Source organism: Papaver somniferum, chromosome 1 (assembly GCF_003573695.1).
Source record: "Papaver somniferum cultivar HN1 chromosome 1, ASM357369v1, whole genome shotgun sequence".
Taxonomy (NCBI): Eukaryota; Viridiplantae; Streptophyta; class Magnoliopsida; order Ranunculales; family Papaveraceae; genus Papaver; species Papaver somniferum.
In genome coordinates this window covers 123783265-123794236 of record NC_039358.1, presented here as the reverse complement: position 1 = coordinate 123794236, position 10972 = coordinate 123783265, and the positions used below count along the sequence as shown (strand labels likewise).

The 10972-nt window shown below is 36.6% G+C and overlaps 3 protein-coding genes across 5 annotated transcripts; 2 read left to right on the top strand and 1 right to left on the bottom strand.

Moving 5' to 3' along the window:
• The first annotated feature begins 2674 nt into the window (after nucleotides 1-2674).
• Nucleotides 2675-6820, top strand: LOC113299221 (AT-hook motif nuclear-localized protein 10-like). The gene is made up of 6 exons (XM_026548206.1): nucleotides 2675-2858; nucleotides 3317-3935; nucleotides 4819-4871; nucleotides 5141-5272; nucleotides 5770-5931; nucleotides 6229-6820. The coding sequence occupies exons 2-6, from the start codon at nucleotides 3353-3355 to the stop codon at nucleotides 6541-6543; spliced, it is 1245 nt and encodes a 414-aa protein (XP_026403991.1). The 5' UTR covers nucleotides 2675-2858; nucleotides 3317-3352; the 3' UTR covers nucleotides 6544-6820.
• A 100-nt stretch (nucleotides 6821-6920) lies between these two features.
• LOC113299228 (protein THYLAKOID ASSEMBLY 8-like, chloroplastic) lies at nucleotides 6921-9783 on the top strand. Of its 3 annotated transcripts, none has more exons than XM_026548232.1 (3): nucleotides 6921-7931; nucleotides 8379-8433; nucleotides 9652-9783. In XM_026548232.1, the coding sequence occupies exon 1, from the start codon at nucleotides 7080-7082 to the stop codon at nucleotides 7881-7883; it is 804 nt and encodes a 267-aa protein (XP_026404017.1). In that variant the 5' UTR covers nucleotides 6921-7079; the 3' UTR covers nucleotides 7884-7931; nucleotides 8379-8433; nucleotides 9652-9783. The 3 variants fall into 3 exon arrangements, with proteins under 3 accessions (XP_026404017.1, XP_026404004.1, XP_026404011.1); XM_026548219.1 differs by having other exon boundaries at nucleotides 8340-8433; nucleotides 9652-9697; XM_026548226.1 differs by having other exon boundaries at nucleotides 6921-7900; nucleotides 8340-8433; nucleotides 9652-9692.
• On the bottom strand, nucleotides 8393-10745 carry LOC113299250 (expansin-A16-like). The gene is made up of 3 exons (XM_026548243.1): nucleotides 10155-10745; nucleotides 9707-10025; nucleotides 8393-9288 (listed from the first exon to the last, which is right to left on the bottom strand). Exons 1-3 carry the CDS (start codon nucleotides 10282-10284, stop codon nucleotides 8985-8987), a joined length of 753 nt encoding a protein of 250 aa, XP_026404028.1. The 5' UTR covers nucleotides 10285-10745; the 3' UTR covers nucleotides 8393-8984.
• Nucleotides 10746-10972: the final 227 nt, after the last annotated feature.

The following is a 10972-nucleotide window of genomic DNA, read 5'->3' as shown; positions in this document are numbered from 1 at the left end:
GCTACTTTGAAAACCAGTTGTTGAAAATCAACGAATTTTAAACAGTTGAAATCAAAGCTGCTATCTCAAGCGGGCAAAACTGTATTGATTCAATCCATCCTACAAGCTTATCCAACATATTAGATGCAAATGCTGGCAAACTTATGCACCAAAATATGCATTTTAGTTTGCCAAATGTCAAGCAACCAAGTTCCAATCTTGCATTTTAGTTCATTTCTTAAGTATACTTTTTTCATTGTAGCAGCCATGAAAAGCAATCCCTTACGGATTACCAATTCAATGAATTTGGATCAGTGCAGTACCATATTCAGGTCAGGTAGTTTCGTATGTATTTACCGCTATGCATGACGTGGAATAAAGATAGATCAAAAGGAAAAGGTGGATATATAAAGGCGTGGATCGGCATGTGTAAGCCAAAATTGTAGGGAGGTTTGAGAATAAAGAATCTTCATAATTTCAACATAGCTCTCTTAGCGAAGCTAGCTAGCAGAGTAATGACGGAAAAAGATCAATTGTGGGTGAAACTGTTTGAAGCGAAACATTATCACAACTCAAATCCTTTAGAACCTTTGAGAAATTATGAACTCACTTGGATATGGACAAACATTCAAAAAGATTTAAATATTATAAAAGAAAATTTTATTTTGCAAGTGAAAAATGGAGCTAATACGAAGATTTGGGAGGACAATTGGATTCCTAATAAACAAACCAAGGGATAAAGAAGAACCTTTGTCACAAAAAGTTCAAGAACTAATAAATAATGAAGGTCTCCGGGACACTGGGAAACTAGAAGAATTTTTCGCTCCAAAAATAAAAGAGAAAATATTAGTTATTATTCCTAATAAAGAGGAGGAAGACAGAATCAGGTGGAAACGTCATCATTCCGGAGATTTTACGGCAAAAAACATCTATAACTACCTCATCGAAGTTACAGGCAACCCCTCGGATTAGACTGTTTATTTGGAAACTAGTTCAAAAAACCTTACCAACCACTAGTAGCGCACAATTCAGAGATATCTCCTGAGTGTCCAGTGTGTAATAACCAAGCGCAGGAAACGAAAAACCATCTTTTTAGGACTTGCCCTTTTGCTAGATCAATTTGGTCTGGTTGCTTTTTGGATGCAGTCAACTCGCAAATCAAGCAGACACAATTAGCAAGTGGGTTGAAATATGGATATCAGATCAAAAAATTTCGAAATTTTGTGAACCGAGTGCAACTATCCTCTGGTTCATTTGGAAATATAGATGCGAAATAGTGTTTAGGAGAACCGTTCCAGATCCAACATCTTTGATTCAACAAATCAAAAAATTCATACAGTCTGCAGAAAACGAAGTCTCCTAAACCTCCATGGAACAACATCAAGGCGGATTGGATAATATTCATTGATGTGTCGCATAATAAAGAAAACTTATCCATGAGATATACTTTCATTCTGTATTCGGTTGACCAAGAAGCTTTCATACATATTTCAGTTGGTTCTGATTGGGCCTCTTCGGCTTTGCACGCAGAAGCGCAAAAGCACTTTTAAAGGCGTCAAAGTGGCTAGAAGACAACATACTTTCCAGTGTCTATATTGCTACAGACTGTAAACTCATGGCGGATTCTACCAACAAAAAATAAACAAATGCTTCATGGGTAGCTGGAAATACTATAGAAGAAACTATTTCAATTATAAGAAATCTACCACAAGCTAAGGTAAAATTTACTAGTAAAGACCACTACGCAGCAACAGACTCAGTATCAAAAGAAGCAAGGATCAGAAGACTTCGACGCATGTCGATGCACTTACATCAACGAGTGCAAAAAGAGAGCATTATTTCTAATATTTTTGATAAAAATGACATTGTAGATCTTTTGTATCACATTGCTTAATTATAACATAAACCTTTTTCATATAAAAATAATAATTTATGATTGGTAGACAGTGAAAACATTTCCAAATATACTCATTTTGTATGTATATAGAGTACTGAAAAAGGAACATATCTCCGAAATATTGGCTTCAAATCCTTTATTATATATGTTTTACTCAAAAAGAAAGAAAAAAAACGCCAAAATTGTGAAATAGCGTCAAAATAAACGTGTGAGTGGATAGCAAAAATTCACAAATAGATAATCAAGGATTTGTCATTAGGTATCGGATATGCTTAAATTCTAAGTGATACTAATATTTTAGTTGTCCCATTGAGCCCGAAAATGAGAACTATATCCATGCACTGAAGTTGGTATTAATCATTCTAAATCTTGAGTATAGAGTAAAGTAAATTTGTTTTAGTCAAAACCGTCCGCAGTTAATTTTGTGCATACTCTTGGAAAAAGAGTGTTAATTGATAATTTTTTAATTTAAAATCTAGATATTGAGATTGAAATATCAGACGAATACTCGTTTTGGAGCATGCGTGTGATCAATATTTTAGGTTGTCCGCAGTTAATTTTGTCCAGCTTATTCAATAAATAAATGCACCATACAATCTTATAAGGATAGAATTTGAATATTTTTTTCTCTATCAAATATTTTTCTTATAATAATTGAACCATGGTTGAGTTAAAGTAATAAATGCGAATTGTTTAGAGCAATTAATTAAATATTAATCCGACCTACTTTACCTATTTCTAATATAATCTTTTATTTTAATAAAGCCCTAATCCAAAAAAGAAAGACATAAAAAAAGAAAAGAAAAATAAAGAAAATAAAAAAATAAAGACTGAATTACCTTGAAGAAATTTTCTCTCACATTTTTCTCTTCTCACTCTCTTCCCAGAAGAAATCCCAAAGAAAATTCTTCACTCAAACCTCACTTCTTTCTTTAGGGATTTATCAGTATTTTTCCTGTATTTTTAACCCCCTTTTTTACAGGTAAGATATTATTTTCTCAATTTCATTTCTTTCCCTTATTTTTTTTTGCTAATTTTAAATGTGGTAAAAAGTTTTCGAAAATGAAATTAATTATCTGAAATACCATGAACAAGTAGAAATTCTGCTAAATTTTCTTTAATTTCCTTGAAAATTCGAGGTTATTTACTTTAGAAAAACTAGGGTTTGGGTTTTACTTCATGAAATTTCTGATATTTATCTTATCTTTCACTGAATTCAGCACAAACAAGTGTCAGATTCATTTTTGGGTTTTTATTTGAAACCAATTATATGGCTGTTTTGAGTTTCTTATTCACTGTATCAGTAAAGTTCAGTCGTTTATGGAGGTAGGGGTTAAAATTAAGGGTTTTGCTAGTTCAGTGGACTAAAAAGTTAGTACCTTTACAGAGATGAAATAAATCTAGGGTTTTGATTCATAAAGAATTTTGTTGTTTGTACAGGAAAAAGTTGTTGTTGTACTTTATATGTGTATATAGATGTCTGGAATCTCTGGATCTGAGTCAGGAATTATGTCAGCTGGTAGAGATTCATTTGGAGGAGTTCAGAAGAATCATCAGATTCATAATTCTCAACCATCTGGTGGTGGTGGAACAACATCCATGAGATTAGCTTTTAGCTCAGATGGTACAGCAGTTTACGCACGGATCATATCGAATTCTCTGACATACGAACCAAGTGGAGGTGGCGGTAGCGGTGGTCTTGGTGGTGGTGGTGGTGATAATTCAGCTAGTAATATTTTAAAGTCAGGCCTAAATATGAACGTCAGCGGGGGCGAACCTATGAAGCGAAAACGAGGTAGACCAAGAAAGTATGGTCCAGATGGAAGCATAGCTGGGCAATTGACTATAACAGCACCGCCACCACCCGCTCCTACAGGACCAACACCAACTCTTGTTCCAGTTCAACTTCAACCTCCAGTTTCAGTTCAAGCTCCACCTCCACCTCCACCTGGAGTGTCTAATTCTTCGACCCCGACATCGCCACCATCTCCTTCGTCAATGAAGAAATCTAGAGGCCGGCCACCGGGTTCCGGGAAGAAGCATCAGATGGATGCCTTAGGTAATTCTCTTTCTCCTTGTATTATATGGTTTGCTTCTTTCTGTTGGTTTTGCAGTTACTCTGAGTTCTGTTTGTTTGTCATGTCCCGGGTCCTTTTTCTTGTATTGTTTACAAGAATCAGGAATCTTTAGTACAAAAGTGTCTCTTATTTTAATGCTTCCGAGGTATGGGAACTGCTTATTTTTTGTTAGGCTTGTGGTGTGTCTGGAGACTAGATAGGAGCTCTGATGAGTTGTTTTTTTTTAATTGCGAATTGCAATTGGTAGTGGTAACATAAGGGGAAAATGAAGATGTGTTTCTTTGTATGCCAATCAGAAGAAGTAAAATGAAGAATGTTATTGTTTTTCCTGGAAGTTGGGATCTTTGGATTTGACCCAGGAAAGAGCAATTGAAAATGACTCATATACCCTTGTTAGTTATTATTGTTACTCACTCTGACTTGTGGAAATGTGAATTCTAGTGGAGTATACCAGACAAAAGGTGTTGCTCTCCACCTTACTTTTCTGGGTGAAATGTTTTAAGTATGTTATCTATACCATGCAAGAGAAACTATACGAGAAGTGACAGTTTATATTAAGCTGATCTCCTATTTTTTCCTTCTCTCCTTTTTGTTCAAAAATTTATTTTTGTGGTATTTCTGAGTTCATTTTATGTATATAGTACAACAGATATATTTATGGATCGAAAAATAAATGTAAAAAACAAAATTTCAAATTTTTAGATGTTTATGCATGGATAAAGATGCACCAGTTGCTTTTTATATCCTTTCAACTTCCTTATTTTTGTCGTGCGCTGGCTTTGGCTTCGGCCTTTCTGTTTGTTTTCTTCAGTAAATATATCACGTGTTTGTCTAAATTATTCATACTGCGGGACTTGCTTGCAGGATCTGGAGGAATTGGATTTACCCCTCATGTTATCGCAGTTAAAGCTGGAGAGGTGTGTAAGCTTTCTCAGTTTTTGTTACCTTTTTTCATAAAAATGATTAATTCTTGCGTTTGCTACGCACATAATGGTCATCCTCTTGCAACGCCAACACATCTTCAATAGCCAATCATTTTGTTATTTCTGCATTTTAAAAATAACTTCCATTTTTGGTACTGTTCTAAAAACATGTATCTTTTGGTTTTTGCCTTTTGGCTTTTATTTGTGGTAAAGTTGCAATTTCTTAACTTAGTAACTTATCAAGTTTGGGCACTAAATTGCAGGATGTGTCATCGAGGATTATGTCATTTGCTCAGAACAGTTCTAGAGCTATTTGCATTCTATCAGCAAATGGTGCTATTTCTAATGTTACATTGCGGCAGGCGGCAACATCTGGTGGTACTGTTACTTACGAGGTATTCAAAGTTGTTAAGATATTTTTTTCTTAAATCTGCTTCATTGATATGAAAACATAATGTTGAGAGTGTTTCTCAAAATTCATGTGTTTCAATCTTCAATTCTCAAAAGGAAATATTAGCTATATTGTATTTTTTTTTTGATTGAGAATATAGAAGCAGCTGTCATTTGGGGCTACGGACTATCATTTAGCTAGTAGTTTCATATTGTTCTCACCAAATACTCCTTTCACTGCGTAGTATTTCCTGGGGTACCTTCATATGTCCTTAATTATTGAGTCCAGGTTGCGGAAATGAATGCATACATATTGAAATAGAGAAGAAGATTGCAGTTTCTTTTATGGTAACGAGGGTGTTGTCGGTGGTAACTTTTGAAGCTGTATGAAATGTTCAAAAGGATTCTAATAATGCACTCTTGACATCTTAATCAATCAGCTTCTCCTCTACATGTTTATGATTTGTTACTGATGGGTAATTCCCTTTTATCTCTCGTCCAGGGACGATTTGAAATCCTTTCACTATCTGGATCATTTCTGCTATCAGAGAGTGGAGGTCAGCGCAGCCGAACAGGAGGACTGAGTGTATCATTGGCAGGGCCTGATGGTCGCGTTTTAGGTGGTAGCGTGGCTGGTCTTCTAACTGCTGCATCCCCTGTTCAGGTTTGTCTTTTTCCCTCACTTTGTGTTCTGTCTCGCTACTCAGTTCTTAGTTTCTCCAACATTTCTATAGAGGGTTATTGTATAACTGAGATCCGAGCAGTTGACTAGTATGAACTGCTTGAGTGAAATAAAGTACGTTCTAGTGAAGAATAGCTGTAACATATCCAATCGTCAAACCACTGGGATGCAATTTTCCCTACACATGTATTTTAGCGAAATGCTACTACTGTAGTAGCACTGCTACTGCGCAGATGTGTTATTCCTAAACACTTGACGTGCTTCCCTATGTTTTTTCAGGTGGTGGTGGGTAGTTTTGTCGTGGATGGGCGTAAAGCAGCAAAGTCCAACCAATTTGAATCTAATTATGCACCGGCGAAGTCGAACCCAGGTGTTGGTGGGAATGGAATGATGAGTGGTGGTGGTGGTACAGTTGGCAGCCCAACCTCAAAAGGGACTACAATGAGTGAATCTTCTGGCGGTGGCCCTGGTAGCCCTCTCAATCATAGCACTGGAGCATGCACCAATAACAACAACAACAACAACAACAACAACAACAATCACCATCACCATAATCACAACCTGCAAAGCATGGCAAATATGCCTTGGAAATAATAGTCTAATGTTTTATGATGCTTCACCTAAAAAAACACTAATCTTCAGTACCAACGGTAGTTTAAAGCTTAATTAGTGTTTAGTGAGTGTTGTTGTAATTTATAGCTTAGTTTTAGGTTAGATCATGATTGATCAGAGGAAAAAGTGATTGTGCAACTTAAATTTTAGGATTTGAAGCATCTGTAGAAGACCACTTTCTGGGTTTCAAGGGTTGTAGTAGTAAGCTATATTAGTTTGTTTAAATAAGAAAAGATTAGTTATTGCTGTTGGATGTGCATTGTCCTGAGCATGTTTGATGGAAGACTCCCGAGTCGGTGCGGCACGCACCGATGCGCGTGTGATGGGCTGATACGAGTTATGCATAGTTTACTGACTTCATCCATTTGCCACCAGCTCCTGTGTAGCATCTCATGGTTCTCATCCACAGAAAATGCTGGCCAAAGAAAATCTCACCCGACATATAAAGGGCGTAATGTGCAGCAAACATTTTATAACTCCACCGATTCGTTATTGCCCGTTCTGAAGGGAAAATTAGGATGAGCTCGTCCATTGCCCGCGTTTTTTCCCACTCTCCCATCTCCATCTGCAACTCTTTGTCCAAACTCCATGATTTCTATACTGGTCTACGAGTAGCACCAATGCGGTTTCAATTTCCACTACAGAAACCCCTTTCCTTGTTACAATTTCCTAAAATGAGGAGTACAGTTATCGTAATGAGAGACAGGGGAAAGAATCGTAAACCATTACAAAGAGGAAGAGTAAGTATTGAAGCAATACAGACAGTTCAAGCACTTAAACGAGCTAAGAAGGATGAGAATTCATTGAAACAAGTTTTTGAAACGATGTTTAGAAGGTTGGTTAAACTAGATATGATTGCTGTTCTTCGAGACTTACAAAGACAGAATGAACCCGTTTTAGCACTCCAAGTGTTTGACGAAATGCGTAAGGAGGATTGGTATAAACCACAAGTGTTGATGTATGCTGAGATGATTACATTCTTAGCAGACAATGAATGTTTTGATAAGGCTGAACTTGTGTTTATGTATATGAAGATGGAAAATGGATTAGAAGGTGGTGTCCAGGGGTTTAATGCTCTTTTGACAACCTTTATGGATTTTGGTAATGTTGCGTTATGTATGGAGTGTTATGAGTTGATGAGAAAGGTGGGTTGTGAACCAGATAGGTTGGCATTTAAGATATTGATTAATGGGTTGGAATCAAAGGGGGAATATGGTCTTTCTGTTATTTTAAGACAAGAAGCAGAGGGTTTCTTTGGTGAGGATTTGGAGTTTTTAGAAGAGATGGAAGAGATACAATCGAGCAACTGGCCTCGTTGGTGAACTCATGCATAAAAAAGGGGAGGTCCTTTCTCTGCTTATTACTTAAAGGTCTGTTGCTTTCTGTGGACATAACATTGATAACAATGAAATGCTGTTTTTGATTGCTGCCGTGCATTATATTGTTACATAGATATGAATGTGGACTAGTCTTGTTTGTGGCTTCTCATTTGTTGATTGTGCAGCTTCTATCAGCATATGACCATGTTTGTTCTTGAGAAGAGATGTTTTTAAAGAGAAAGAAGTGAAAATCTTTGTAGATGGGGACTCCCTCTATTTGGACTTACCAAAAAAAAAAAAAGGGGGACTCCCTCTATTAGCTCGAGCTTTATTTGATACATCATCTGTTTGCTATGCAGAATGTTCTAGTTCTACAAATTAATGTCTTCCAAATTTACTGAAGTAGGATACGGTTCTCCTTTTCTTTCTTTTTGAAGCTGTTTGAGTTTGTTACTGTAGATATGGTGAAAGTTTAACCTTCTCAAGCTTGCAACTCAGGGGAGGCAACAAAATTGCGTTAAAGAAGAATGTAGCAAATTTCTTATATATAGAGGTAAGATGCTTCTTTTTTCTCGACAATTACATTTCCCACCAAGTTAATAATATTTCAATTGCTTCCCTAGAGACTAATTATGTGTCTTTTTTTTTTCTTTTTCTGAAACACCTCTTTATAAGTAGAGGCTTGTTACCTACATAGCCCAGGTAACTAAGCATTAAAATCATTTCCAATGCAACTGGGATTCAAACCCTCGGACCTCTTTGTACAACCACCTAGTTCACTTGCTCCTTAAAAGACTACTGGAAGCTAGAATCATTTTATCTCCTTGTCATTTTCATTCTTCCTAGAATTACTTCGTTCACTTTCCAGGTAGTGAAAGAGTGCCAGTCACTCTCTTGAGTGGCTTAATAATAATCTCTTGAGAACATAGATATTAAAGTGTTTATAAGCCATATACATGAACTTGTAATTCTGATTAGGAACCAACCTTTTAAAGTACTCTCCTTGATTCATACATATAGCATGAGTTCCCTATCTTTTCCTGACAAACTAGAAATTGGCAGATCAAAAATCTAAGTCGGTATCCTATCTAAACATTTTATCTTCTAGAACTGTTTCCCTTCATATGTCTGACCAAAGCGCCAAGTTGGTGGAGCAATATTGTAGGACGTGACTGTTTTCCCGCTACTGCTTGTTACTTCAAAAGACAGAGGCTGTCCTAGAAGGATAACATTGCATTGCCAGTTTTGCCCCCAGTTTCTGCCCATGGGTATCCACCCTGTCTTTGATCCTTTCACTTTCACCGCTACAATTTCTCCATCCAGCCCTACATTGGTGATCAAGACTTGATGGAAGTAAGAACTTCCACCCAGTGTAAATCGCACTCCCCCATCTCTTTCACAATTCACCCTGCATAAAATTGCAAATTGTTGCTTAAGTAAATTAAAACAAAACCTAAGTGGTTAATTTCAGTTTAAAGAGTCTATGTTTCCTTCTTGATAGATGCTCCTTTCATGGACCACCTCCAGGATATTTTGAGAAACTATCAGCCAAGATTTCAAGTGTTCGTAACATATAAATCTCAAAAACTATCAATCCTTCGATTTGTTTTTCAACATCTGAACATGAAGTAGCAGCCAAGGTCCAAGCTTTCTTGATGTTCTAATCTATAGCATCTGTAGCTATTTCTCTATAAATTTTAGCTGAATTAAATCATTTGAGCGCTATATTAGAAGCTCGTTTTTAATTTGTGCTTTTTCTTTGAATTAGCAGGTGTTTCAGTTAACCCTATATAAGCACTATAATGAAGAACAAGCTATATTGTTACCTTCTAAACTGAACTGGCACCACATCAGCTCTTTTATCAGCCATTCCAGCAAAAGCAGTTTCAGACATTTCAAAGTGCTCTCTTGGGAAATTGCACCAACCACCATATTCATCTGGAAGTCCATAGTTGGGTGCGCAGAAATCTGTAATGGTGACTGTAACTGATGGGCTCCCAAGCAAGCACCAATGGATGTGATCAACACATCTAATCTCAAAGCAACCCCCACAGGTACGCCCTCTGCTGAATAACATACCGCTCAGTCCAGCACTGTACTTCCCATATGTTTTCATGTGAAGGTTTCCATAACCACAAGCACCTTCTGCAACATTGAGCAAAAACCAGATTAGTTGTGTTGTGTTATTCATTTTTAGATTTTTTTTAAGAAACTCTAGTTTTGTTTGAACTTTTGAAAAAATGCAGTCTGTAACATAAATAGAAAACTATTTACTTGTAGTGATAGACCCTTCTGAGTCTTTGATGTATGTAGCACTGGCGGACTTCCACTCATATTCTTTAGCTGCTATTATACCTATTCTTAGCAGTACTAAGTAACAAAGTGCAACCTGAATAAACCCCATTGTTTGAAAGAGAGAAATGAAAGGTAGAAGATGATAGACAGATAGATAGTAATGGAGTTTTTCTTTTGTTCTCTTCTTTTTTATGGGGATCTTAAATTTCTTAATGGAGGACAAAAGTGTATCTCTTTTTGAGCTCTCTAGAGAAAAATGGAGTTCTTTTTTTTCTGATCGATAAAATGAAGTTTAAAGTTGAGATATAAGCAAGAGACAAATACTCTTTTCACACTAAGCCAAAAACAGGCTTATCAAATATCAAGAAAGAAAGACCATTATCCTTGAAGAGTGAGATTGTTAGGTGAAGACTGAAGAGTAGCAAGTTACATCTATCTATGGTGTTGGACTGCATAGAACAATGGGGAAAGAGTCAAAAGTGTTTGGCTCTTGTTCCTTGTTTGAATGTTAAGAGAAAGAGGGAGAATATCATCATCATGCCAGAATCCATAGAAAATGATATCTTTGGTGGTGGGAGGGGAACTGGGGAAGGGATAGGGTAAAGTTTAGGGTTTCCCATTTCAATATAGTATTGCTTTTTTGAAGTGTTTTAGTTTCTGGCTCTACTTTTGATGACCAGGACAAAGATGAAGCTTTAGTGAGTAAAAGAAGGAATCAAGGACAAAAGAGAACCATGATGATGGGCCAAGGACTACCATCTTGTTTGTTTGCAGCTGACTCGGCGTCTGGGTCTGAG